This window comes from Nematocida displodere, assembly GCF_001642395.1.
Source record: "Nematocida displodere strain JUm2807 chromosome Unknown 13, whole genome shotgun sequence".
In the NCBI taxonomy this organism is placed as follows: domain Eukaryota; kingdom Fungi; phylum Microsporidia; genus Nematocida; species Nematocida displodere.
In genome coordinates, this window is record NW_027138127.1 from 1 (window position 1) to 25879 (window position 25879).

Sequence of the window (25879 nt, forward strand, 5' to 3'; positions counted from 1 at the left end):
CGCAATGATGCTGCTTTCGGACAAGAACCCGGCCTAGATCGCATAAACAAATGGCATTATTGCGCTATGGACCTGGGTCTGGGTCCGAGTGTGGGCCCGAGTGTGGGTCTGGACCAGGGGGGTTTGTTTGGGTGGCACATGTGCATTAGTCACGTAGCCATCGACCAGGGCTACCTATGCTATGGCCAAAAGAAAACCATCTTTCACGATGCCCTTTTGGATTAAGATTGTACTTGTAAACTAACGTGTACAATGTGTATATTAGCGTTCGGGTTATTGTGGAGGTTTTATTCGGTATTTACAAGCATTCTCTTCCTCCGCATGTCTCGGTCTGGCCCGGTGTACCCATACCCAAATGAAAAAGTATCTAGGGTTAGAAGAATGATATACACACCTTCAATAAGTACTCTGTTACATGTGTCCAATAGCGTGTATGTGTTGTTGAACGTAGTGCCATCTGGTGGAGATAATTCACTATCTTTTATAAACAAGGGCTTAGCAACTTGTAAAATGTGAAAGGTTAGCACCAGTGAATTTAGAATGATGTTGGTACACCGCAACAAGTAACTCTCAATGCGATACTCCGCTATGTATATCAGTATTCCGATGTATTCGATTACAGTAACGGGGATAAATAATACCAAGGTTCTTTGAACAAAATACTTTGAAACCCACATACACACAAACAGTTGCACAACCACCTTAAACATGTCATCTAAGGCTGCTCTAATGGTGTACACACTGTTCCTTTTGATGTTGGCGCCGTATGTCTTGTAGTAAAACCATCCAAACTCTTTTCTGCACAACAGCCCAAAAATCGTTGTGCAGAAAAGAAACCCAATGAAGATACAGCCAACTACCAATGTCAGTGTTCCAATTATGTCTCCCATTTCATCAGCGCATCTCCAGGCAAGAACAAGTTTAGTAGTCCCATTAAAGAAAGACACTAAAATAATTTGGAGGATGTTTCTGTTGATGAATCCTTGCATTAGGAGCAGGTTAACAGTCGTGGTCAGACTGACCTGTGTCAAAATGGTCACAATTACAACGCCATTTTCTAGGCTTGTGCATGTTCGGACGTGAACATGATAGCATATACTTATTACTAGAATGTCGATGTAGCAGATTGCAGTGATTACAGCAATCATAATCAAAATGGTTCGAGACATAAACTTCCCAGTCAGGTATGCATGCACCCCACTCCCTTCAACCATTAGCCTCTTTGGTTTCGAAAAACATAGTATGGTTAGCTTATATATGGACAAATTAAAATGTGTTCGGGTTAGGAAGGGTTAGTTGTGTGATGTATTTAATCTTACAGATTAAGATTGTACTTTTAAAACCGCATGTGCCCCCACGGCTGCAGGAACACTAACCCGAACACAAGTACATGTTAACGAACTGTCTCGTCAAGAAGTACCTGGCCATGGTGTTTGTGGGCGTGTCTGGCACAGCTCCCATCCAACGGACAATGGCGCAGCCTCGCCTGCGAAAAACACACTCCAGGAGAGGTAGTCCACAGAGCAATCAAATAAAGACAAGTAGCTAGTTTTAAGTTTATTTATATACCAGCCACCAAACCAGTCACAATCCCAACACTTACTATATATTTTTAAAGTTAGACTTTTATTGAACTAACTAGGTTTTGAATGTGTTCGAACTAACGCGAACTAAGAAGAGAAATCAAATGGCATGAAAGCGGTTCCGAAACCTGTGTTTGGCCAGATCATCATCATATGCAACGTTCTCTACCCCCTCCACTATTTCTTTTTTCCAAACACTAACCCGAGCCTGAGCCAAACTACCGGCCATAAATCAGGAAACACTAACTAGCCCGACCTCACAACTCTTTAAATTAAATTTTTTGGCCATTCCAGAGGATGGAATCAGAGTCAGTTTGCTATTTCAGAAAGGTATGTTTTCGGGTGCTAAAGTACCCAATACTATGCCTAGCAACACTATGTACAGGTGTTTACTGCTCAGAGCAGCTAGTTCCGGATGTGGATTATATCGTATCACCATACACCGAACAAACATTGAAGTTTTTTTCCATAGGCCGAACATCATTACACCAGAATGACTTGAAAACAGTTACAATAGGCGCCGAGATGCACATACTAAAGAGGCAAAGTAAATTGGTAGAAATAATCTTTCCAAGAAATACCTTTGATTCAGTTCCTAAAAACCTGGTGCAGGGAATTGAATTTTCCACTCTTAAAATAGGTCAAGCTAGCCCAATCAAGACACTGTTGCTGAAGAGGATGTTTAGCGCATTTGGGACAATTTGTGCAGAGTCACTAAAGTTGCGGAATCTAGAGATTGACAATTTGGATGCAAAGATCTGGGATATGTTTCAAGAGAGTTGGGGCGAAGTAGAAACAGAAAGTAACATAGTACCCAGATGCATCCTCCACATCAAGAACCTTGAGATAAATTTCACCCCACCCGAAGCCATTAAACAGTTTCAGGAGTATGTAGATTTGTCACAATCCCGGATAAACTTGAAAATAAGGGGCGGGCCGGGATTGGTCAACTTAAAGCTGGTGGATGGATTCAATGCCGGATGGATTGAGCAGCTAAGGCTTTGTTATTTTCGCCAGCTTGATAGTTTGGAATGCAAAATTCTGCGGGAGGGGCCTTTGCCTGATGTGCTGGTTATAGTGGGCCTCACAGTGATAAACCCGAGTATTTCAGAACAAATCATCCAGAACATAAACAACCAGCACTGGAAATTCTTGCAACTGCCCATATCGGTGTGGAAACTACTGATGAGCCCAAGGGAGCAGCCCAAACAGATCATTTTGACAAATCTAAAGATTTGTGTGGCGTGGCCAGTGGTGGGTCTTAATGGAGGCGAAGACAGTCCACTCCCACCAATGGGAAACAACCAAGCCACAGCCAAATCTCTTAAGATTAACTTTTACAACATCAAAGAAATGGTAACAAGTGGGGACATAATTTTTACGCTTGACTGGATAAGTAGATACTTCAGAGGGTTAAGGAAACTTAGTATTGGGCCAGGATACTCCTTGTGGAATCTACAAGACTTTGTTAAAAACAACCAGTTTGATTTTCAAACCATTCCATCACTGCTATATCTTAGAATAGGTCTTGATGAATGTTTGATCAAATCAAAAACGAAAGAGAGAATTTTGTGTTTCTCTCTTGATGCCTGGAACCTTTGCATAGGCGGTGTGTTGGGAGCAGAACTAGCCCGCACCCAAACAGACATGGCCCCACTGACAACTAATGAACAAGCAATGGTCATGGGGAAACTCTGGATTGGGGATGTTAGCAAATCACACTGCACCGTGTGCCACGAACCGTTTGCTGAAATCGGAAGTAACAATCCGAACATTGAAGTATGCATTTTAGATCATCCACTGCATAGGGTTTGCACCACATGTTTGGATACACTGGTTGCTGCGGCCTCGGAGTGTCTTTTCTGCCCAGTCTGTAGAGGCAAAGTTAAGCTTCCGCTACTTAAGAACGTGATACAAAGGTGTGGAGAAAGCTACAAATTAACAACGGAACCATGCCAACCCCAGTTGCCTATTTTATCCTTCCCGAGCAGCAATCTGGAGGGCCTGCCAGTCCATCACTAAGAATAAAGAAGGTACAACTTATTTGTCGTTTACCAAGTGTTTGCATTACCTAGCACCTAATACTATTTTAAAAGTGCAACCTTAATTCTGAGTTCCAACGAAATAGCTATTTGGTGTCTGTGATTCCTCCAAACCAAACACTCTTCTTACCAGTTCACAGGCCACAGACTAACCACTACACAACCATGCTCTAATGTTTTATTTGTGTTCGGGCTTGTTCGGGCGTTCGCATCTTGAACCATAACCCGAACGTTTAACTATGACCAAGTGTACCTGGTTCTGTGCATGTGTGCATAACCACTACGCCCTCGCATGTTCAAGGACCTGTGAGGATATGGCCTGACCCGAACACATGTGTATTTGTTGTTTTCAGCAACTATTTGTTCGGGTGCGGGTGTGTTATATAGGTTGGTTAGGGCTGTGCTAGGTGTGATATGTGCAATGGAATAGGCCAGTGTGCACAAGTAGACAGGCAAACAGACACAGTCTCCATGAGATATCTTACGTGCTATAACTGTGCCGCCCCTATCTACTTATGCACTCAGCTACCTATGCGCTGCAAGCACGCCCCGGTGGAAGGCCCGAGTCTCCATGAGATATGTTACGTGCTATAACTCGGGCCCGTCACAAACACGGCTGCTGTCCCAGAACTACAGCGCTGGACACTAAACTTGCAATCAAGCTGCCTCCGAAGGCTTCCCTTCTCTGGCCCAGCGCGCGCTCTTTTGGTGCATAGGTATAGGTCTTACAATGCCTACTTGTTATTCTATGGCCTAAGTATCTTTCTAGGAGCAGGCTCCAGATACTTGGACTTGTTAAGACAGGGGATAAAAAAAGCAAAGCTTTTATAGTTTCAGGGCCCAAAAGGCGGGCTATTTCATGTTTTTGGCGGGGTGCTGGGCTGGATGCTGTGTTTTGGGGATGTGCTGGGTGCTGGGGCGTGTAGCTTTGTAGTGCCAGGATATTTTAAAGTTGCACTCTTAACTCAAAGACCTGGCTAGCCAGAACAGAGGACCCACCCTACCACAGCACAAGAGGTGTGCCACTGCCTGGGCTGGGTCCTTTAGATTAAGGCTGTAACTTTAAGTTACAGGAGTGGGCAATAGGGGCATTAAACCAAAAACCAGCCAGACTGCGCCCCAGCCCATAAACCACTAATAATGCATTTTGACAGCAGCCAATAAGCCGTGATCAAATATAAAAATGATTTTTTAAACATATCGGAGAAAATGCAAACGGCAAAACAGATTGCTGTGTCTCTGAGAAGAAAGCAGGCCGCGCTTGGGGCATTACTAGGCCTGGTAGTCTTTCTGTTGGCTGGCAGCTTAAATGGTGCCGAAGAGGAGGACCACTGGGTGATAGAAAACAATGATCAACCCCTCCAACCTCTCCAAGTTGGACCTAACTTCACATACCTCGAGTTGCACGATGCTGAGCCCACGCTAGAGAAACTACATAGTCTCATCGGGTTTTTGAGCAAGTCAAACCCGGAGCTAGAGCAGCATTTAGGGTGCCAGGATGTCCAACAGCTAATAGACACTATAGAAGCTGTTGAATGTCTTAACATAGACCTAAGCAAGTATAGTGTTGAAGAGTTGGACCTGGATATGGGTTCCCTAAATTTGGTGTGTATGCCACTCCAGAAAGTACACATTTACAACAGCGACGAAGCGGTGTCTGACCCAGTGAACACTGAAAAGAAGTTTATCTGCCTAATCTTAGACATGGCCAACATAGGAATCCAGACGCTTAAGATTTCTAACCTAGATAAACACGCCATCAGGTTCGACTATTCCCTCCCATGGAGATCAGTTCCTGTTAAAGATCTTGTGTTTGAGAACGTGTCTGAATATGTGATTGCTTTTGTCACAACAATATTTAATTTTAGTGTGGAGAGGTCTCTAAGCCTTACAATACTGCGAAGCAACATAACAAGTCTCATGTGTTTGGACAATATGAGTGTGTCTAGTTCTTCAAATGAGCAGACCATTTTTTCACTCACTCTGGAAAACCTGCCGCGATTTACAGACTTCCAATCTAAGTTTTTCCAACTTCCTAGAACTGTGGAATGCATAGACTCTCTAATACTTAGAAATTTGGGAACTGGCCACTTTGATCTTGAAGAAAACAACATGTACAGCTTGTTTTACTTTATAGGGCTCACAGGGTTAAACCGTCTTATTCTACCAATGAGCATCTTTAGCATCATCTGGAACGACATGAAATACAACCTGTTCTACAATATGAAGGCTGTGTCGCTCTATATAGAAGACATAGAAGATCCTGTGATAGACACTAGCCCACAACTCTACTATACACACAAACACTTCTATAACCCGAACACAACCAACCTAGCCCTTTCCTTTAACTCAACTGCCAATCTAACAGCCACTGGAGTTAACCAACTCCTAGAATGGGTGGGCCTAGGGTTCATCCATGTTGAAAACATAGCCATCTATCCAAACACCGCCACAAGCCTTCTGCCTAACATCCAGGCCGCAAAAGACTGGACGTTTGTAGCTCAAAGACTAAAGTCCTTAAGAGTTGAGGGAAAAGAGGCTAAGCTTACATACACCTGGAAAGAAGATATGTGGGTAGCTGAATTGCCAGAACTAACCCAACAACCATACAACGAGAGAATGATCTATCTCATTCCGTATACTAGCTACAAGGACTGGGCTAGTGAAAAGATATACGGCAGCCTAACCCCAGCAGCTGCAAGGATTCTCCCGAAGAACAAGTATGATCAAGCAGCAAGCTTCCGCTGCCCAGTCTGTTTGGTTGAGGAAGATGACTGGGAAAACAAGGCACCTGTGGTCGCCCTGTTTGAATGTGGGCATTGTGTGTGTGCAGAGTGTTTGGATGGGCTGTTTGGTGTTGGTGCACCCGAACATAACACCAGTCCATACTATGTCAAATGTCCTTTATGCAGAGTAGATGTGTCACCTAAATCAGTTGCATTGTTGACAAAAAAGGCGGACAAGAAGATGCGCCTTGTTAAAATGACCGCTGCTAGTTACAACCTAAGAAAGTACTACACCAAGCAGTGCCTCAGCATGGAGTTTGAGGGTATAGCCCGTCCATCTCTTAAGAGAAAAAGAGAGTCTAGTGCTACAAGGTCTGGAGAGAGTGGCGGTAACCCCGAAACACTTCCAGGCACTTCATCCACAGGATAGTTTAATGCTTGAACATGATTCATACCCCGAACTAACCAGCCACAATCAAATAAAGACAACTGGCTTGTTTTCACGCCCCTACCTACTACACCCACAACCTAGTGGGATGTCCAAAGCTTTATTTTGTACCAAGTCTAAGCCCAACCTCAGACACTTACAATTTATTTTTAAAGTTGCACTCTTATTTCAAAAACCAACCCCGAAACCAGCCCGAACACAGAAAGTGTACCAAACAACAACCCTTTAAGTTTTATACTCACAGACCACCACTCCCTATCCTTAGCTCCTTAAACAGCCCCCAGACAGCTTGCAACCAAAGACTGTGGCAGCGTTCAAGGTAGACCAGGTTGAGGCAGTGTGTAAGTAGGTGCAGAGATGAAAAAGTTCATAGGTACTGCCCCAAACACTGGGATTGCTATTTGCTGAATTAAGAACGCAACTTTAAAAATATGTGGCAGATGAATATTGGCATAGGTCTCATCCACCGCAAAGTTTGTTCTTGTCAATACTTAATACCTTCTAACCCAAAGACCCAAAAACCATGCAGGTTTAACGCCTCACCGAATCCAGCGTTGTCTTTGTATGGGGTTCTGAGTAGGGGCCGGGGTAGAGGAGCAATTAGATGAACTAACCCGAAGGGGCGATTTAAAAAAGAGGAAACTATAAGAAAGAATATTTTTCTTTTAGAAATGAACCACGACTACAAAAACAGCGGACGATGCGCTAAAACAGAAAGAGAGTCTCGGGCAAGTACAGCCATTGAGATAAGAAACCAGAAACGCAACGATATGCTCCAAAAGAAAAGAACCATGGCTTTTGTGAAAGGGCCGTCACAGTACAACATAAGCGAAATGGCAGAAAAAATCAATTCAACAGATATAGACAAGATTGTGGAGGGAGCAACAGAGATAAGAAGGCTTCTCAGCGCAGAAAAGTGTCCACCCATTGACAGCATTGTAATGACCGGGCTAACAACAGTGTTCGGGCGGCTTATTAATCCAGCCAACCCAGTATTTGCAAACATAGCAGAAGAAAAAGTTATCAAAGTGATCCACGAAGCGTCCTGGGTGCTAACAAACATATCCTCAGGCAATAATCTCCAGACAATGGCAGTGATAAAGTCGGGTGCAGTCAAGCACCTTGTTGGTCTTCTGCTTATGAACAACGAAGAGATCCAGGACCAAGGGGTCTGGGCACTCGGTAACATAGCTGGGGACTGCGAAGCAGCCAGAGACATTGTAATTAATGCGGGGGCCACAGAACCTATCCTTGCACTTATCAAAAAGCAGCTTGACAACCCAAACAGGCGCGCAGACTATCTAAGAAACCTTTCATGGGCTCTAAGCAACATGAACAGAGGGAGATCGCCGCCACCAACCTACCAGCACATGGAAAGGTGCTTGGAGATGATAAGCTATCTAGTGTCAGTTGATGATCCAGAAGTTGTTTCAGACGCATACTGGGCGCTAAGCTACATATGCGATGCTGGGATAGCACAGGTCGATCTGGTTATTGGCACGGGGCTCATTGAGAGCACAATGGAAAGGCTTGCCTCATTCCAGAAAAACATGCCACATGGTGAGCACAAAATGTTTTCACAGTTTAGAGAACAGACGATTTCACCTATTATTAGAACGCTGGGAAACATTGCCACGTATGAAGACAAGCACACCGACTATATTATTGGGCTAGGGCTGATAGGCATACTGAAAAAAATCTTCTCGTTGCCCATGGACCACCGAAAGTCTATACGGGTAAAGAAAGAGATTTGCTGGGTTATCTCAAACATAACAGCAGGAACGCCCGAGCAAATAGACCAGGTGATCAAAGAAGGGTTCCTTGAGATTCTTGCATGCGCCCTGAAAAACTCAGACAATCTCACAAAAATAGAAGCATGTTGGGCGCTTTGTAACGCTTCAATGCACATAGACACACACATTCACCAGGTGAGAGAGGTTGGGCGGTCAGGGGCCATTGTAGCGTTTTCCAAGTTTCTTCCAACCGTCAAAAACGATGCAAAAATCGCCAAAGTCATTCTAGACTGTCTCAGCAACCTTCTGGAGTGCGGAAGAGTCGACTCTCTTGGCGGGGAGAACCACATTGCAGCAGAGATTGAAGGAAGCAGTCTTCTTGACCAAATTGAAGAGCTCCAGGCCGTTGACAACTATGCAGTCGCTTCTACTGCAGAAAAGATCATCAGAAACTATTTTGATGGGCAATAAGGCGTCTCAGGGCGTGGTCATGGCATCAGAAATAAAAGAACTAGTTAGTAGCAGTGCGTGGTGTTCGACCCATAAGCATACAACCTCTTGGAACGGGTGCCAAAAATTTGCATGAAGAAGACGGGGAAGAGTGCTAGCGCGCGTGCAAAGACACTTTTTGAGAAAATAATGACCCAGGCACGAGGAAGCAGCCCTGAAGACCCTTCAGGAACGGGATACATCTGGGTCTGTGACGAAATTAGAGTGCAACCTACCCTCTCCAGACGCATTGAGCACATTTCATTTACCATTCAACACCTAACTCTCTGGTACGAGAAAACTCTTGAAGAAAACATCGATCCCAGCCTTGGCGTCTTCTTTGTTCAAATAACCTACTTCCTTTATTCGCTACAGTTTGAGCCCACAGTGATGCTTGAAACCCTAACAGATACAGTTGTTAAGATAGAGATACGCTTTTCCACGCTGTCAATAGTTGTTGAGCACTGCCTCACCCTAGACACCCGAAAGTTACTTAGACACCTTATTTACAAGCAAGACCTTAAGCTTATTATTCTCTGGAAAGAGTATCTCCACATACACAACCAGAAGCTCCACGACCTGGAAAGGGCCATGGAGGAAGCCTTTGGGATTTCAAAGACCAATAGCCCGGCCATGCAGGAGTATATCAGGGAAAAACAGGCGTATTTGGTCATGGACTCTTTTTTGAAGTAGTGAGTGCCCAATCATAACTGCCAAGAGCTACCCAATGAAAAAGACCAAGGATATACACCCGAGGTACATACCCCTGAGAATGGGAAGGTCGGACCGAGAGATAAGCATCATAAACAGTGTCCTAGGCGAAGAAGGCCTGATGAAGTACAATGCGATAAAAGCCCGGTTTGCCACCGAAGAGCCAGTGGCTAAGCCCGAAAAGAACATCCTTCACATCTACAACGGTGCAGGAAACAACGTTGAAAACACAACTATCTTTTCCTACAAGAGCAACCTTCAAAGACTCCGGAAAAAGATTGAGGAGCACAAAGTACGCATCACTGAAGTCTTTGTCCCAAACTCTCCCCTTCCACAAACCCAGGAAGTGGTTGAAACCCTTAAAACCGAGACGGTAGAAACCATTGTTCCAGTAAATCCAAAAGATGTCCCAGCAAACATAACCGCCCAGGAAAAACCAGCCATAGCTCCCCCTCTTATGCCGATTAAGCAGATAAACACCCTGGAAAGTTTCAGGAAGGCGCTAGCCCACGGCCTGGTTAAGCTGCAGGGGGTAAAGAAAAAGCAGGAGGGAAACATCAGGCTCGAAGAAACCGTACTCACAGAATACACCAAAAGCAAGAAGGGAGAGTACGAAATCACCGCCAAGTACGACGTAGCAACAGCCAAGCTTTTCCTCACAGCTTACCAGCCCAGAACCTTAGCCTCATGTTTTAAAGAAATACCGCCCAAAACCGTTCTTCTCGATAAGGAAATTCAAATTATCAACATGTCAACTTCCAAAAAGAGCGAGCTTATCCTCAAAAACACCAACACCGGATGCTTTATCAAAACACCCCTCCGAAAGCTTGAATTTACCCTCAGAGACTCGCACATGAGAAACCACACCTACGAGGTTGAGGACGAGGAAGAGTTTATTCGCTGGCTTACCCTTCTCAAGCTAAGAATGCACCCCGTTGACACCTGGGACCGAAAAGAGCTTTTTAAGTCGATGCAGCTAAGCAATTAAAAATAAATGTTGTATTATTACACATGGGTCTTCTAAAAGAGAGCAGAACGCTGTCCTGGGAAGAAACACAGGCAACAAAGATGGAACTAAAAAAGAGGGGAGCCAAGTATTTTGCTGAGGTTTTTAAAGCGGTTGGTTCTACCAGAGCCGGGGAGTTTCTTTGGGGCGAGGAGCTTGAACAGCTTCTGGTTGCTCGGGTTGGCACGAACTTTGTTCTTTTTGTTGGGGCAGGGGTGATTATTGACGCCCTCAGCAACGACCAAACCTGTCCTTTCAACATAAACATAGAGTACAGCAGGTACATGGTTGAAACAACGCCTAAGTGCCCGTACGCCCCAAAGTTCAAGGCTTTGGTGCAGGTGGAGCAGCACATGGAAGAAAGAAGGACAAAACTGGAAAAAACCTTATCAAACCTTTTTGGTGGGGCAGTTTTTCCGCTTTTTCTTCCGTGCTTCCCTCTGCTCGGGTCTAGCACGGCCTTTGGCTCGGGAACACTCTCTGTTGACGCGTGGGAGCATGGCTGGGCCAGCGAATTTAAAAACACCCCAATGAATGCCGTACCTGAAGACCTGAAACCCGAAGTAATAACTGGAAACCATTTTGAAGACTGTCTCAGACTGGCACAGACGCCTTCGTTCAAAGTAACCAGGAGCGAACACTTCCCAGACTTTGCCATTACCCCCCACAGACGTTTCCACAATTTCACCTACAACATCAGAGAGAGGAAAAAAAAACCGTTACATCTTTCCATACCCCCGGCAAGGATCAATAGACCAAACGAAGAGGCATCTGTTGCCAACACGCCCCCCGTGGTTATTGATTCGATGGGGCAGGGCATGGGATGCTGCTGCCTGCAAATTACCATGCAGAGTGAGTCTCTGACCGAGGCCAGGCTCCTGTACGACAACATTGGAGCTATTTGCCCACTGCTCCTCTTTCTAACCATGGCAACCTCAACGGTTTCTGGAACTTTGACCGAAACCTCCACCCGCTGGGAGATCATCAGCGCTTCGGTCGACTGCAGAACAGAGACAGAGACCCACATCAAAAAGAGCCGGTACTCGTCCATTGACCTTTATGTCTCAAACCTTCCTCCTTCCCTCTACGCCATCTACAACGACATTGAGCCCCCCCTTGAACCAGAGGTTCTAAGCATCCTGGAAAAAGAGGGAGTTGACCAGCCACTGGCTAACCACATTGCTTCCCTCTACATCCGCGACCCCGTTCTCTGCTACGAAGACTCTACCCCAAGAGAAGACTTTGAGAACATCCAGAGCAGTAATTGGAGAAGTATGCGCCTAAAGTCTCCAAAAATAGACGATTTATCAGCTGGCGGGTGGCTGGTTGAGGTGCGGCCCATGGAGATCCAGCCCACCAGTTTTGAGAACGCAGCCTATTCCATTTTTGTTGTTCTTTTTTCAAGAATGGTTCTCTCCCTAAACATGACCTTCTACCTCCCGATCTCAAAAGTTGACGAAAACTTCACCACAGCCAACACCCCACAGACTATCCCTCAAACCACAGACGAGTGGTTGCACTACGAAGAAATCCAGAAGTTTTGGTACAGAGAGAACATCTTTGATATGGGTCCTCCAGTGATTAAGTACGGCACCATCAAAGAGATCTTTTTGGGCACGGGAGAGTATTGCGGTATCGTTGGAGCCGTTGAGAAGTACCTGAACGAGTACACCGACCAAGACACTAGAGAGCTTAACACGAAGTACCTTCAGTTTATCAAAGAACGAGTCTCCGGGAAGAAAATGAGTGTGGCCACTTACTTGCGCTCGTTTGTTGCGGCACACCCAGCCTACCAGGGAGATGCGCGCATTCCACAAGAAGTTTCTAACGACCTCGTCCAAGATCTTCTTTCTATCACCCAAAACAACACCCCAGAGTATCTCAACCGAAAATAAAGCCTCCAAGAGCTGCTGCCTCGTATACTGCCATGTTTATTATTCTTGGGTTAGCTCCTTCAGTCTCTGGTTCTGGCTCTTGGCAGACTGTCCAGCAACAGTGTTGACGTTGTAGGCTCCTCCAGCAACAACGATGTTGCAAGATCTGCACTTCCAAACTCCAACAACTTCTCTTTTCACTGAGGTCTTTCCGCAAAAGTCGCAGATGTACTTGCTGTGCTGGGTAATTTCAGAAACCTTTATCTTCTTACGGAGAGACACACCATATCTTGGTCCGTACTTTCCGACAATTCCTACCTTCTTTGTTTTTTGGGTCATTCTGGGGCTAAAAAAATAAAAATAAAAATAGCAGTGGTGGAAGGGGGTGGGTAAAGTGGAGGTTTTCAGACCCGAACAAAACTAGCCGAGGCAAAACGATTTCTAAACGTATTTTTATCAGCTATAAAACAACGTATTGCCGTATAAATAAGTGTTAGGGCAGGAAAGGACACATGTCATGGGCAGGATTCCTAAGGTTTCTAGGCATCTCTTCGTCCGCGTACAACTACTCATACCCACAGAGCAACTACATCACCTACCTTAAGATGAAAGACGTCTCTTTTTACAACACCTACCAGTCAACGTATCGCATAGCGTACGACCACAAAAACAATGTCGTCCGGTTCATCAACCTTGAATCGATCCAGAACAATAAGAAGAACATAAATACGGTTCTGTCCCTTAAAAAGCTTTCGGCAGAGTACCAGTACGAAATTCTGATCAAGCCCAGAAATAGGCCGGCATCAACCACAGATAAGGAGCAGATGTACGTCTGTACCTCGCGGAGCGACTACTCAGTGGTTCCGTGCGCCAGGGACGCCGGCTCAAAAAAGTACTCCAAGGAGTGGAGCATTAAGCCGTTAGAAAGTGGGTATAAGATAAAAGATGCAAAAAGCAAGTACTGCATGAAGCGTGCAGGCATAGACGGCAACATTACCCTGGTTTCGTGCAATGATACGGAAAAAGAGCAGCGCTTTGACATGATTTCAGTTAAGTATGACCCGTATCGGAGTATGTACCTGAGCCCGGCCGAAAACATGTTCTATGAAATGCAGAGCCTGAATGAAGGCGAAGATGGCAACGGCCCCTTTGGCGACATGGAGGGAATGCTTGGGGGAATGCTTGGGGGAGGGAACAGCTCGCCGCCCCAGCAGCACACCCGGCCTGGGCACGGGTATGGTGAGGACGGGTACTACCCCACAGCAGGCAACTACCCGCAATTTCCACCATTTGGCCAGGGTTCAGGTAACGCCACAGGATCTCGCCTGCAGTCGTGCTACATTGGGCCTGGTGGGTATCCTGTTCTGGCCAATCCAAACCCCCATCAAGGTGGCGGGGGCCCGGGGTGGGGCGGCAGTGGTGGATGGGGAAGGCCAAACTTTAACCAAAACCAAAACCCGAACCCAGTTATAAACCTGAAAGATCTTGGAACCAACATCTTAAAGATAAAGGACATCTTCAAAACACTGAAGAACTTCTGCGACGAGACCATGGCAGCTTCAGGAATGTGTTCCCCAAACTCAATCCATGACCTCCAGAGCCAGATGCCCAATGATGAGTACAAAGACAGACCCGAACACAGACCTGAACACAGACCCAAAGAGCAAGGAAGAAGAAAAAACCGATATCCACACAAAAACTACTCCGATGACAGATACGGGAACAACTACGCCAGCGATGAGAGCGACTACCACCGGAAAAAGTACATTGTACGCCGTCACTACATCCCGAAGCACAGAGACGACTCCTACAGCACTGATAACAGCCACCACGCTTCATACAGCCACAAACTGCCATTTCACCCCCACCCCGAAAAAAGAGGACATGATTCATACACCCACCGAATGGACGACTACTAGGTGGGTAAGTACTAGGTGGGTAAGTCTAGGTGGGTAAGTACTAGGTGGGTAGAGAAAGACCTAGCATGCTGCAAAAGGAGAAATAACTTGGTTGGGAGAATGATTTTTTGCTTTAATTTTCTAACCCTTCAATAAATTGTTATTCAGTTAAAAAACAAACTTACCTACCAAAAATGGAAAGACTGGAACGGGTTGCCAAATGTCATAAAACCACTGTTTTTAAAGTGTCCAACAAAAACCAAAGAGCAAGTCTGAAACAGATGTTTGCAGTGTCAATATAATTTGCACCGTTTCCCGCTCTGTATGAAGAAACTACTGCTGCTGCTGCTTGCCAAAGGCATTCTAGGTGCAGCCTCCGAAACAAGAACCCCGAACGACTACAAAGTGTTTCTTATAAAGCCCATTTCAGTAGAACACGAAAAGTTTCTCTCACCGCTAACAGGAAAAATAGAGGATGACCCGCAAAGAGGGAAGGGCAGCTCGATTGAGACTCTGGACCTTGAGAAAACAGGCTTTTTTGTGTCAAATGCTGGTTTGGAGGAGACAGACCAGACAACCACCAAGAAAACAGGCAAAGGCACTGACAAACCGATGCGAAAGTTCACCCTAAGAAACGCAGAAAACAAGTACATGTCCTCCAGTGTTCAGGACTTAAAGGTTGAAATGCTCCCGTACGACAGCAAAGCTTCTTTCAAAAGCATGTGGCACCCCATAACTCTTTCGGAAGAAGGGGGGGTCATGATGTTCCGCTCAATTGAGAACAAAAAGTTCTGTTTGAGCCTTATGATCCTCTCGGTTAAGTCAACCGAAGAGTTTGGGCCCAACCGCGACGTTCTGAACAGAGAAATGACTCTTAGCCGCTGCAAAGAGTCCGATGTAAACCAGCACTTCAGAGTAACCAAGATAGAAAAGCCCGACTCCCCGATAAATAATAAGCATAACATCTTAACTCAAAGTGACACCACCGAAGAGGACTCTACCGAGCTCATTGACAATGAAGAAGTGAGACCAAGAGCAAGCCACAGCATGGACGACGCTGCCATTAAGGACATGTTTGGCATTCTTCTCCGAAGCATTATTCACATTGACCAGAGCATCGTAAATGGCAAAGCTGCAGGCTCTCCCCCATACACCCTTCTTCCAGACGGCACCCCCGCACCATATGCACCGCCATCATACAACGGCGCACCGCCCTATGGCACAGCACCACCATACGGCACAGCACCACCCACACCACCATACGGCGCCACACCACCCTATGCCACAGCACCACCATACGGCGCCACACCACCATACGGCACTCCACCGCCCTATCCTACCACGCCTAGCTACTATCCTCCCCGGGCAAACCAACCGCCACACCCGAGATCTCCCAGCTACCACAAGCTTCACCCCAACCCCAACCCTGCTCCTCAGCCTGCACCACCTGCTTCATACCCATACGCTGACAAAGAGGATTCACCATACAGAGATGTAAACCCAATCCTCCCCCCCTTTGGTGAAAAGTCGTATCTGTCGGCATCAAGAAAGTTTGCATCAAAGGCTACCACGCCATCTTATCTTAGACCTGCTGCTCCACATAGATGGTAGTGGAACATGCCCTAGTGGTTAGGATGGGCTAGGTCGAATATATAAATCGTAATTTTACTGTTGTTGTGTCGTTGGTTGTGTTGTTGGGCAGTTGGCTGGTATGGGTTTCGTTCCACGGGCAGGGTGTTCGGTCTGAACAAAGAAACCTTTGCTTTTTTATTTTCGGTTGGGTTTGCCATTGGACTGTGGAGCAAAACCATGTTTTAGAAAGTTTCAGTCTTAAATACAGAATCGGCGTTCTAATCACACTGTATGAAATCTTTTTGGGCAAGACTGTTTTCCTTTGCCAGCCTTGTTAAACCTGATGAAATTGAAGAAAACGTTGACATTTGGAACTTCTACAGAGAAAACTGTTTTGTAACTTCCCCAGAGGGTTCGAATACTTTCTTCATGTCTCACCTCTCTGATCCCGGAGAAGAAACGCGTCTCAAAACCAAGTACCTCCCAGGGGAAGAGGTGCCCTCGCGCATCACTGATCAGTCCGTAAAGATCTGGACAAAACACGACACAACGATGGGGTTCTGCGAAAACCAGGTCATGCCCGTGACCAGTGATAACTCGTCCTGGTGCACCATTAAGTGGCGCTTTGTCCCCCGGGAGGAGGGCGGCTTCTACATCAAGCCAAAAACCAATTTAGACTCGTGTCTTAATGCTAACGGCGGGGTCCTGACCGTGGACACGTGCAGCAGAGACAGAAAAGGCATGGCCTTTGGATACGGCACCCCGCAGCAGCACAGACTCTTCCAAAGCATCAAACGAAACGCACAAGCTATCAACACACAGCCCGAAAACCTGAAAATCGTTATGGGAATGTTTGAAAAGCGGGGGGCAGGGTCTTGGGACGGCCCGGACTCTTCAGCCAACCATGGCAGGGGACCCCATCGCGGATATGAAGGCGGCCCCGAAGACATACCCTATAACAGCACAGGAGAGCCCAGACCGCACTGCCCAACAGCAACAAGGGACACCGGCGGCCCAGACCCCACCCGGCCCCCAGAGTACTCCTCCCCAGCGCCTTACCCCGCTCCATATGCCCCGAACACCCCGAACACCCCGAACACTCCATACGCCCAATACGCCCCACAGCCACCAAGTTCACAGGCTCCGGGGAATGCACCCGTTAACGACTCGGACTCAATGACAGCGGAAAACATCATGAACCACGCTAAATCAATACAAAAAACACACTTCCCAGGGGCAGATGTACAAGAAACGGGCCAGGGGGCTGGCGCTGGATCTTCATCAGACCTAGGCGGCGTGTTTGGCCGGATTAAGTGTACGATCAAGGAAAAGCCCGGGCTAATGGCCAATGTAAACGTCCGGCACAACATAAAAGACTGTCTTGACAAGCCGCGGCCAAACACGCTGGAGCAAAGAATCAGTGCAGCCAAAAAAGCGACAGCCGCCATGTTTGCCGACGGCTTCCAGGGCAGCAGTGCCCAGGGGCCCGGAGACTGTGGCGAGGGGCAGCAGTGGCCCAGTGGGATCCCCTTCCACATGGCACAGCAAAGACGCCTACCCGAGCACAGCCCATTAATGGACAATGTCTACAGTTGCTAGGGTTCGGGTCGGGTCATGTTAAGGTTCGAAGCTTATTAAGCCTCGAGTCATGTTAAGCCTCAGGACGTGTTAAGGTTTGGAACCAAAGGTTAAATAAAAAAGCAAATATGAACACTAACCCGAACATGCGCATACAAAGTTAAACCCAAAGAGGCATATTTATCTAGCACACTACCTATGCGGTGCTTTTGTTTAAGTTAGAGACATGTACTGTGCATGTAAGTACATTAAACACCCATCAAGTGCCTATTCACATCGATGGAGTCATCATATGGGTGGGCGCTGCATGTGTGGTGGGCGCAGCAGGGGCTGATGGCGCAGCAGGCGCTGATGGCATGGCAGGCGCTGAAGGCACGGCAGGTGCAGATGGCATGGCAGGTGCAGATGGCATAGTAGGGGTAGAAGGAATAGAAGGTACTTTGGGTACTGCAGGAGGAATGGGCAGGGATGGTGGGTTCATAACCATACCAGCAGCTGCACTGTTGGGGTCTGCGGGCTGGTAGCAAATATCTCTGGCAAATGCCTCATTGAGCAAGTAGTAGGCACCGGATGACGTATCTGGAATGCCTCTGGTACATGGTGCCCGCCCCTCAAAGTAGTAGGGAGAAATACCTCCTGGGATTTTGAGACGTTTAGTTTCGAGTGGTGTTCCACCATCGCGGTCAATAAACCGGAACATTTGGTTGGCAGACATGTCGTCACCGTCGTCTAGGCACAGAACAAAGGTAATGATCTCCTCGCGGTTGAGTGGAGTGGCACAGAGCCCTTGGTACTTGATTTGGAAGTAGTCTATGTACCGGTCAGAGAGAACAATATCAAAAATTTGATTGTTTTTTGCGCTGGTGAATGGAACAGTAAGAAGTCTTTTGTCGTTCATGTTGACACCTAGAACCTTTATGCCGCTGTTTTTTCTGGAAAAAAGACTTTTCAGGGGCTGGTGAACTTTAAATGCAAATTTTTTAGATTGCCGGTTAGGCTTGAAAAGAGTTAGCTTCAGTTTTCTGGCTTTGCCCTTTCCAACGATAATTGCGTTTGACCCTGCAATAAAAGCAAAAGGACTGGGCTTGGCAACCAAGCCGTGCACTCCGTGGTTCAACAAGTATCCTGTGTTTGGCATTGTGTTCATGTTATAGGGCACCATAGTGTTCCATCCGTTTTCTTCCATCAGACTGTACGCCACCCCGGCAAAAAGTGCAGAACATGCGGCAAGAACTTTTTGTATCCTCACTGCCATTCAGGTGTTTGATATCAGACAATTTATCACTGTGTCAAAACATTGTTTGGAGATGTACCATCGAACATGCCGGTTGACTGTCGCTAAATCTGAGCCACAAACCCGAACAAAACCCCTCCCCGAACACAAGCCTCAATACATATATACACTTTATTCCCTGGGTAAAGGACCCAAAACCAGACCTAAACCCACTCTTCGTCGTCGGAGGCGCCCGTGAGTATTGACTGTGCATCCTGCATCCTGATAGGATCATTTAGAAGCTTGGACACACTGAAACCCGGGACCCATGAAAACAGACACTGGTCACGGTAGGGAGAGCTTGTGCAGGTGGCTCGGGTTGCAATCACTAGCTCCCCGGAGGTGCCCCGGGCGCGCATGTAGTACCCCCGAGTGGCTGACTTGATCATAAATGTTTTATGGGCATAATCGAGGGTATTGGGAACAAGGACGAACATTTTGGGTGCCTCGGTGTGTTTGCGGATCCCGGCATACAGTTTATTGCCCACCACCTGCAGCATTGGTAGGGTATCGAATCTCCGGAATGAAGGGTCATAAAATCCATCGTCAGAGTCTGTGGTATCGTAGAGAGCGAGGGGAGGCGTGTTGCTGTCAACAACAAAGGTTACCAAGCTCTCAGAGCCGCTGCTTTCTTTGTGAAGGGACAGCCGGATGGCAGAGTACTTATCTACAACGCCCATTGTCCGGAGCAGGCTGCCTCGAGGGCCCTGGGTGTAGGTGTTGAAGGCGTCTAAAGACTTGTAACTGCCAACGTACATCCCAGAAGCCAGGTTGTAGAGATACCCCACCGAGGTGTTCTCAGTGGCAAGCTCGTGGTTGATAGAGACACTTCCCGAAAATGCAAGCATCGGCGAAACAGATAGCAAAAGTAGACTTAGAGCAGTGTTTAGCACTGTTTGTCCCATGGCTTGGAAAACAAATGGTCTTATATACCCAATGTTTGTAACCTGTGCTAGATATGTGAGACATTGCAGAGGTAGAATCTTTTTCTTCATACAATCCCCCAGAGTGTAGAAGAGCTAAAAGCAGCCAACGCCTCCAAAACAACGCCTCCAAAACCAGCAGCAAAGCATCGAAAGGCCTTTCTGGTAAATGGAAGCACTGGCTGCAAACACGGTCTCACTCGGGGTATTTATCCCAGAACCCGAACAAAGGTAAATGCTAATGTGTGCCTATGCCGGAGTCTTTGCCCTGGCGTTCCACCTGTCTGGAGTAGCTGGTACGTCAATGTTTCCCTACTACAAGGGACCAACTAACGATTCTGGGTACCCTGCCGCGCCATACAACTACCCCGATCCCCATAGCGGCTACAGAGGGTATGCCAATCCTCCAGGACTGGTTTACGGAGACTACCACACCCAATACGGGCAACCAGATCCCATGTACTTCCGATACAATCACGACAAAGGTGTGAAGAAGCGGAACTTTATTGGGAGTAGAATAAACACGGGGTATCTCTACAGCAGGGGCATAAAGGACTTTCTAGCTTTGGAGAGGCATCACGATAGCATTTACGGGGCCAAAGAAAACGGGGTGGATCCAACAAAAACATGGTTCCATTACCGAGAAACAGGGGCATATAAGGGCGCTGTGGTAATTCTCATGAACACTAAGCCATACTCCAGTGCCTATAAGAGAGAAACAAACAAGTTACTGGCCGAATACTTCAGAGCCCTGAAATTTGTCAGAAGAGACCATACGGACCGGGTTAGAACTGGAGAGTATAGCCAGTCCAGTAGCGTGAACGCGTTAATAACACCGCCAATGTTCACGCATGACCAGGGATTCAAGATTCTGGCACAAAATGAGCAGCAATGTCTTTCGATTAAGAAGCACGACTATTTGAGGTTTGTTCCGTGTATAGAAGAAGTTGGCAACCATTCTAAACAGGAAATTGACGAGCAGCTATTTACCTGGTGCCCTGAAGGCAGTTTAGACACATGCAAAGAGTCTATGGCGTTTTGAGAGGGGCGGGCTGAATGGGCGGTGCCGGGCTTTTCGAGCTTTTCGAGCTTTTCGAGCTTTTCGAGCTTTTCGAGCTTTTGAGATTTAAGGTTAGGATTAAGGCTCGGGCTTTATAATAAATGTGATTCAGGTTAGTGATTGTTCGGGGTATGCAATGTTGGCGGTTTAGATGGGTACAAAGGGGTACAAAGGGGTACAAAGGGATGCAAATGAGTGGTGGGCAAGGTTCGGAACCGTTCGGGCACAGCAAACTGATGGCTGTGTTTTGAGATATGAAAGGGCTCGAATGCCCTATCTGTCGCCAGCCCGAAACTAGAAAGGTCTATCTACGAAATCGACATGCGGCCTGCAAACATCGTCTCAGTTCGGGTATTTATCACCACCAACCTTCCCCGCCAGATGGTTGCACGTGCCTATACCGGTATGTTGATACTAGCTGGCCAGCTAGCCAGCGTTTTAGCTAGCTACTACCACGGAGCAGAGATAGCCAGGCCGCTGGGATACCTAAGAAGACCCCCCCACACCCATGACCCAAGCATTCTTGATGAAGACATGTTCGGCAGAAGTCAATACTACAGAAGTAGCTTCCTCTCCATCCCAAGAAACGAAACCCACCACAACCCCAGAATTACCGTGCTCACGGCAATTACCCCTAAGGGTCATATAGAAACCATCTACTATGGAGGGGGGGTACATGTCGTCTGAGCCTCCTATGACTTCTATGACTTCTATGACTCCTACGGCTCCTATGGCACCTATGGCGTCCATGCCAGTGCCTGGAGCCACTATCAACTGGCTGCCCAAAAAAGACGTTAGTGGATATCTTTACAACAGAGGCACCAAAGTCTTTGTGTCCTATAACACATCCACCGACCACTTCGCTGCTAAATCGGGACACCGTAACCAGCCTACCGTCTTTGGCCTGCCCATGCGGAGGGAAGGGTCCGTGGTAGCCTTGGACCTAATGCTGCTTGAAGTCGCATCTAGCTTGGAGAATTTCCAGATGCACGAGGGGAAGCACTACATCTTTCCAGGACACATTTTTGCACCTGGCCGGCGAATATCGGATTCGGAGAGCTCGGGAAGGCCCCTGACCACTAAGGTTGGCTCCTGGTCAGGAAAAACCCAAATCATCATGACCATGCCGTACTACCAGAACGACACAGCATTCAAAATGATTCTTGCCTCGAGCCAAAAGTGCATCTCTGTCAATGAAGATGGTTTTCTGATTAAGGAAACCTGCGTAACTGACAAAGCAAATGACCCCACCCCCGAGAACGACCAACAGCTATTTACATGGTGCCCTATTAACCACCCAGATTCCTGCATGTGACCAAGGCGTGTGCACCTATCTAGTGGTTAGGTATGCTCCTGGCCTGATACTTGGGTAATAAATAATTGAAATAGAGGTCTCTGGGGTGAAAGAGTGTAGCAGCTCCACCCCAACCACTTTCCCACCAACACAAAACACCAGCCAATCACACCTCCACTGCCACCCCCGCCAACTCCTCACCAACCCGAAACAGTGTTTAGACTCGCAAATGGTATAAATATCAAATGCAGCGGACGATCAGCATGCGCGCCCTTGGATACACACTGTTTTCTCTCTCTCTTGCGCATTTGGGCCATGTATGGGGCTCTGGCGAGTCCAGCCTAAGACCACTGGGGTTTGAGACGGGCAAGGCCTATGGACACGGCGGGGCAGATGCAGGCAGAAAAACTGTTAACTTCTACATGAAAAAGCCCAACTTGGGGTTCTTGTACAACAGAGGGTCAAGAAACTTCCTGGCAAAAGGGCCAAAGAATGCAATCATGTCGGTGAACAATGCCGCACCAAAGCCCATGCGGCTGGGCATTGTTAGCGATACGTCTCACTGGTCAGGAACTTTTCACAGTATTTTACAGTTTGAGGACCAACCACGGACGCCATACTATGGGAGGAAGAGTGACTATGAGTCAAACCAGCTAGTGCCTAGAATCAGCATTGCGGGGAGCATAAACCAAAAAGCAATGAATCTCCTAACATACACCAACCATATCAACCGGATGGTTTTTTCGCCGCCATACTACGTGGGAGACAGTGGATTTAAGATCCATCTGGGCACAGACTGTCTTTCTGTCGACACTAGCAACAATTTGGTTAAGATCGCATGTGTGGAAGATCACAACGGCACCCCAACCGATGAAAACAACAGGCAGCTGTTTGACTGGTGCTCTGAGGACAGTGAGACTTGCTAGCTGTCAAAACATTTGTTCGGGTTTTCAGGTTTTCGGGTTTTCGGGAATTTCGGGTTATTTTAAAGATGCAACCCTAATTCAAAAAAACAATGCGTAACATAAACACAACGAACAAAGACAAGAGGCTCCCGAACAGCGCAGATGGCGTATATCTTTGCCAACCATCTAGTCACGAACAATAAAAAGACACGCGGCAATGCAATGGTACAGAAATGACAATGGGCTAGTTCGGGGTAGTGTGAGAAATGCTCAGATATATAGTAAATAGTAAATGGCTGTTTATAACCAACCTAATAACTTTGCGAGCTATTCCATTACGCGCTTGGCCCAACTATAGTATCCGGTTTATAGTGGTGGAGCCATATTAAGGAGATTGTGTTCCACCTATATCCCGACAACCGGACAATCTGACAACTGGACCACCCGACAACCCGAACACATATGCCCATGGGTGGTGCCAATGGCTAAGATGGGGTTTTCGGGATATAGGTGGAGGAGTGGCCAGCCAGCATTGCCCAATCCACAACCTGAACCACGGCCTGATCCCGATCCACAAACTGACCCTCACACATCTGCCCAATCACGTCCTCACCAACCCGAAACAGTGTTTAGACTCGCAAATGGTATAAATATCAAATGCAGCGGACGATCAGCATGCGCGCCCTTGGATACACACTGTTTTCTCTCTCTCTTGCGCATTTGGGCCATGTATGGGGCATAGCGCCCAAGATGCATCATGAGTCTTATAAAGGCACGCCGTCTCACGGAGCCGACCTGACCCGAAATACACACACACAGCCAACTACAAACACACATCCACAGCCAACTGCACATCCACATGCACCCTCAGAACCAACCCAGGGATCAGGGCGTCCATATCCGCGATATCTTGCTACTAGGGCCCACAACAACACCCCCAAACCAATCAACTACTTAAGTACTAAGCTCAATGTAGGATACTTGTACAACAGAGGGACAAAGAAACTGGTTACCCTGGGAAGCGGCAACCATGCCTTCTCCGAGAACAAGTCGGCACCTGATCCCGCTCCTTTCGCCATTGTGGTGGACTACAGCGACTGGGTTGGAACGTTTGTATCCATTCTGACCGTTAATCTTCCTCCTAAGAAGCCTGATCTCGGGTCAAGGTCCACATATGAAACACACAACCATGTGAACCGGCTTGATGTCCTTGGGGGCATTTGGAATAAGAAGATAGGGTTGTGGGGAACCACCATGTTGACTAATAGAATGGGGATCACTCCTCCGTACTACAAGGGCGAGTCTGCATTTAAGATCAAGCTTTGGGACCAGTGTCTGACTGTTGCCTCAGACAACCGCCTAATTACTGATCCATGCATTGACGACAACAATGGCATGCCAACTGACGCCAACAACAGGCAACTATTCGAGTGGCAGCATGTAGAAGTCGACAAAGCATGTGACTCATAAGCAGGCAGCTCGCACAGGAACGGAGCCTGTCGGTCCATGGAAAATAAACAACAATGATTTTATGTTAGGGTGGCCCGTAGGTGGAGGTGGTACAAATTTTAGAGTGCAGCCTTAACTCAAAAACTGGCTAGTCCTGGAGTTCGGAGGCAGAGCACATGGCCATCCAAACCCAAACCCAAACCCCAACCCATGCATCCCACACAACTGGCCAGATGTAAAACATGTGGTTCGGGTGTGTTTCCAATAACCTCGCTTCTTTGGCCTGTATCATTGTTTCGTTACAATTGGGTGTACATAAAACACATAAAACCAACAGGAAAAAGATTCGCATGGGTTCTAGAATCGCAAGATATGCCATGCTCTGCGCCATTGTGTTCTGTCTCTCCGTGCGCACCGAAGAGGCTGAATACGACGACTCTTTCTTTGAACTTAACAAGCCTGGGTTTCTCTACAACCTTGGAGTGAAGAAGTTCATTGGCATTGATTTCAACAACCAAGACCATCTGATTGCCATTAATGACAAAAGAAACGCCATCCGTGTTCGCGTCCACATCAACAACACCGACGAAGAAGGAGGCTTTGTCATCTTCCACGACATCAATGATGATACAATCCAGTACAACAAGCCCAACATTGTCAAAGGCGACTCCAAGATCAGCAAACAGATGGGCTTTGAGGTCTGTCCTGAAAAAAAGGTTGGCCAGTGCCGCGTGGTTCTGAAAAACTTCCATGGAAGAAGCAGCGGAAACTTCTTTTTCACCCAGCCACTTATCTTTAACGAAAACGGGTTCTCCATCAAAATTGACCACAGATGCCTGACTATTGGCGACGATAACAAAACCCTTTCGGCTACCAACTGCGGGTCCAATGATAAATTGGCCAGAAACAAACAGCTTTTTGTCTGGGTTGACCTCAACTCACACAACCGCGACTTTATCCCTGGAGCGTTCGCCCCAAACCCGCAACTAAACATCCCCAACCCGGCCCAGGAGCTTATCCACCAGTTGATTTGTAGCACCCCGAAAAGCGTTATGCCTAACCTGCTTGACTCCCCCTCAAACCACGCACACAAAAGTCCATACGATCCATTCCACTCAAGCTCTGCCGTGCCTGCATCGTGCCTCTCCTAATCGGCTCCGCACACTGTTTGAAGACTTAATACTGGCCAGCCTCTGTTTGCGCCTTGGGTGCCTTTTTCAGCAATAAACCAACCCGTATTTGCTTGTTTTTTGGTAAGGGTTTGAAAACTTGTCCCATGATTGGCCAGAACAGCCTAAAACACGAGTTCCATCTG

At 47.1% G+C, this 25879-nt stretch overlaps 19 protein-coding genes across 19 annotated transcripts; 15 read left to right on the forward strand and 4 right to left on the reverse strand.

Annotated features, from left to right (window-relative positions):
* Positions 1 to 287: 287 nt before the first annotated feature.
* On the reverse strand, positions 288 to 1214 carry NEDG_02073 (uncharacterized protein; the record flags this gene model as incomplete). Its single annotated transcript, XM_067689491.1, has 1 exon — positions 288 to 1214. The coding sequence occupies one exon, from the start codon at positions 1212 to 1214 to the stop codon at positions 288 to 290; it is 927 nt and encodes a 308-aa protein (XP_067545647.1).
* A 666-nt stretch (positions 1215 to 1880) lies between these two features.
* On the forward strand, positions 1881 to 3605 carry NEDG_02074 (uncharacterized protein; the record flags this gene model as incomplete). The annotated part of the gene is made up of 1 exon (XM_067689492.1): positions 1881 to 3605. One exon carries the CDS (start codon positions 1881 to 1883, stop codon positions 3603 to 3605), a length of 1725 nt encoding a protein of 574 aa, XP_067545648.1.
* Positions 3606 to 4834: 1229 nt separating this feature from the next.
* On the forward strand, positions 4835 to 6781 carry NEDG_02075 (uncharacterized protein; the record flags this gene model as incomplete). Its single annotated transcript, XM_067689493.1, has 1 exon — positions 4835 to 6781. One exon carries the CDS (start codon positions 4835 to 4837, stop codon positions 6779 to 6781), a length of 1947 nt encoding a protein of 648 aa, XP_067545649.1.
* A 689-nt stretch (positions 6782 to 7470) lies between these two features.
* On the forward strand, positions 7471 to 9003 carry NEDG_02076 (importin subunit alpha-2; the record flags this gene model as incomplete). The annotated part of the gene is made up of 1 exon (XM_067689494.1): positions 7471 to 9003. The coding sequence occupies one exon, from the start codon at positions 7471 to 7473 to the stop codon at positions 9001 to 9003; it is 1533 nt and encodes a 510-aa protein (XP_067545650.1).
* A 111-nt stretch (positions 9004 to 9114) lies between these two features.
* NEDG_02077 (uncharacterized protein) lies at positions 9115 to 9714 on the forward strand (the record flags this gene model as incomplete). The annotated part of the gene is made up of 1 exon (XM_067689495.1): positions 9115 to 9714. One exon carries the CDS (start codon positions 9115 to 9117, stop codon positions 9712 to 9714), a length of 600 nt encoding a protein of 199 aa, XP_067545651.1.
* A 34-nt stretch (positions 9715 to 9748) lies between these two features.
* Positions 9749 to 10720, forward strand: NEDG_02078 (uncharacterized protein; the record flags this gene model as incomplete). The annotated part of the gene is made up of 1 exon (XM_067689496.1): positions 9749 to 10720. The coding sequence occupies one exon, from the start codon at positions 9749 to 9751 to the stop codon at positions 10718 to 10720; it is 972 nt and encodes a 323-aa protein (XP_067545652.1).
* Positions 10721 to 10743: 23 nt separating this feature from the next.
* On the forward strand, positions 10744 to 12633 carry NEDG_02079 (glutamate--cysteine ligase catalytic subunit; the record flags this gene model as incomplete). The annotated part of the gene is made up of 1 exon (XM_067689497.1): positions 10744 to 12633. The coding sequence occupies one exon, from the start codon at positions 10744 to 10746 to the stop codon at positions 12631 to 12633; it is 1890 nt and encodes a 629-aa protein (XP_067545653.1).
* A 39-nt stretch (positions 12634 to 12672) lies between these two features.
* On the reverse strand, positions 12673 to 12951 carry NEDG_02080 (60S ribosomal protein eL43; the record flags this gene model as incomplete). Its single annotated transcript, XM_067689498.1, has 1 exon — positions 12673 to 12951. The coding sequence occupies one exon, from the start codon at positions 12949 to 12951 to the stop codon at positions 12673 to 12675; it is 279 nt and encodes a 92-aa protein (XP_067545654.1).
* A 173-nt stretch (positions 12952 to 13124) lies between these two features.
* Positions 13125 to 14531, forward strand: NEDG_02081 (uncharacterized protein; the record flags this gene model as incomplete). Its single annotated transcript, XM_067689499.1, has 1 exon — positions 13125 to 14531. One exon carries the CDS (start codon positions 13125 to 13127, stop codon positions 14529 to 14531), a length of 1407 nt encoding a protein of 468 aa, XP_067545655.1.
* A 303-nt stretch (positions 14532 to 14834) lies between these two features.
* NEDG_02082 (uncharacterized protein) lies at positions 14835 to 16121 on the forward strand (the record flags this gene model as incomplete). Its single annotated transcript, XM_067689500.1, has 1 exon — positions 14835 to 16121. One exon carries the CDS (start codon positions 14835 to 14837, stop codon positions 16119 to 16121), a length of 1287 nt encoding a protein of 428 aa, XP_067545656.1.
* A 252-nt stretch (positions 16122 to 16373) lies between these two features.
* On the forward strand, positions 16374 to 17681 carry NEDG_02083 (uncharacterized protein; the record flags this gene model as incomplete). The annotated part of the gene is made up of 1 exon (XM_067689501.1): positions 16374 to 17681. The coding sequence occupies one exon, from the start codon at positions 16374 to 16376 to the stop codon at positions 17679 to 17681; it is 1308 nt and encodes a 435-aa protein (XP_067545657.1).
* Positions 17682 to 17931: 250 nt separating this feature from the next.
* NEDG_02084 (uncharacterized protein) lies at positions 17932 to 18915 on the reverse strand (the record flags this gene model as incomplete). Its single annotated transcript, XM_067689502.1, has 1 exon — positions 17932 to 18915. One exon carries the CDS (start codon positions 18913 to 18915, stop codon positions 17932 to 17934), a length of 984 nt encoding a protein of 327 aa, XP_067545658.1.
* A 182-nt stretch (positions 18916 to 19097) lies between these two features.
* On the reverse strand, positions 19098 to 19838 carry NEDG_02085 (uncharacterized protein; the record flags this gene model as incomplete). The annotated part of the gene is made up of 1 exon (XM_067689503.1): positions 19098 to 19838. One exon carries the CDS (start codon positions 19836 to 19838, stop codon positions 19098 to 19100), a length of 741 nt encoding a protein of 246 aa, XP_067545659.1.
* Positions 19839 to 20091: 253 nt separating this feature from the next.
* On the forward strand, positions 20092 to 20898 carry NEDG_02086 (uncharacterized protein; the record flags this gene model as incomplete). The annotated part of the gene is made up of 1 exon (XM_067689504.1): positions 20092 to 20898. The coding sequence occupies one exon, from the start codon at positions 20092 to 20094 to the stop codon at positions 20896 to 20898; it is 807 nt and encodes a 268-aa protein (XP_067545660.1).
* Positions 20899 to 21237: 339 nt separating this feature from the next.
* On the forward strand, positions 21238 to 21603 carry NEDG_02087 (uncharacterized protein; the record flags this gene model as incomplete). The annotated part of the gene is made up of 1 exon (XM_067689505.1): positions 21238 to 21603. One exon carries the CDS (start codon positions 21238 to 21240, stop codon positions 21601 to 21603), a length of 366 nt encoding a protein of 121 aa, XP_067545661.1.
* A 43-nt stretch (positions 21604 to 21646) lies between these two features.
* On the forward strand, positions 21647 to 22231 carry NEDG_02088 (uncharacterized protein; the record flags this gene model as incomplete). The annotated part of the gene is made up of 1 exon (XM_067689506.1): positions 21647 to 22231. The coding sequence occupies one exon, from the start codon at positions 21647 to 21649 to the stop codon at positions 22229 to 22231; it is 585 nt and encodes a 194-aa protein (XP_067545662.1).
* A 224-nt stretch (positions 22232 to 22455) lies between these two features.
* On the forward strand, positions 22456 to 23136 carry NEDG_02089 (uncharacterized protein; the record flags this gene model as incomplete). The annotated part of the gene is made up of 1 exon (XM_067689507.1): positions 22456 to 23136. The coding sequence occupies one exon, from the start codon at positions 22456 to 22458 to the stop codon at positions 23134 to 23136; it is 681 nt and encodes a 226-aa protein (XP_067545663.1).
* Positions 23137 to 23772: 636 nt separating this feature from the next.
* Positions 23773 to 24585, forward strand: NEDG_02090 (uncharacterized protein; the record flags this gene model as incomplete). Its single annotated transcript, XM_067689508.1, has 1 exon — positions 23773 to 24585. The coding sequence occupies one exon, from the start codon at positions 23773 to 23775 to the stop codon at positions 24583 to 24585; it is 813 nt and encodes a 270-aa protein (XP_067545664.1).
* Positions 24586 to 24914: 329 nt separating this feature from the next.
* NEDG_02091 (uncharacterized protein) lies at positions 24915 to 25715 on the forward strand (the record flags this gene model as incomplete). The annotated part of the gene is made up of 1 exon (XM_067689509.1): positions 24915 to 25715. One exon carries the CDS (start codon positions 24915 to 24917, stop codon positions 25713 to 25715), a length of 801 nt encoding a protein of 266 aa, XP_067545665.1.
* Between the last annotated feature and the right edge of the window lie 164 nt (positions 25716 to 25879).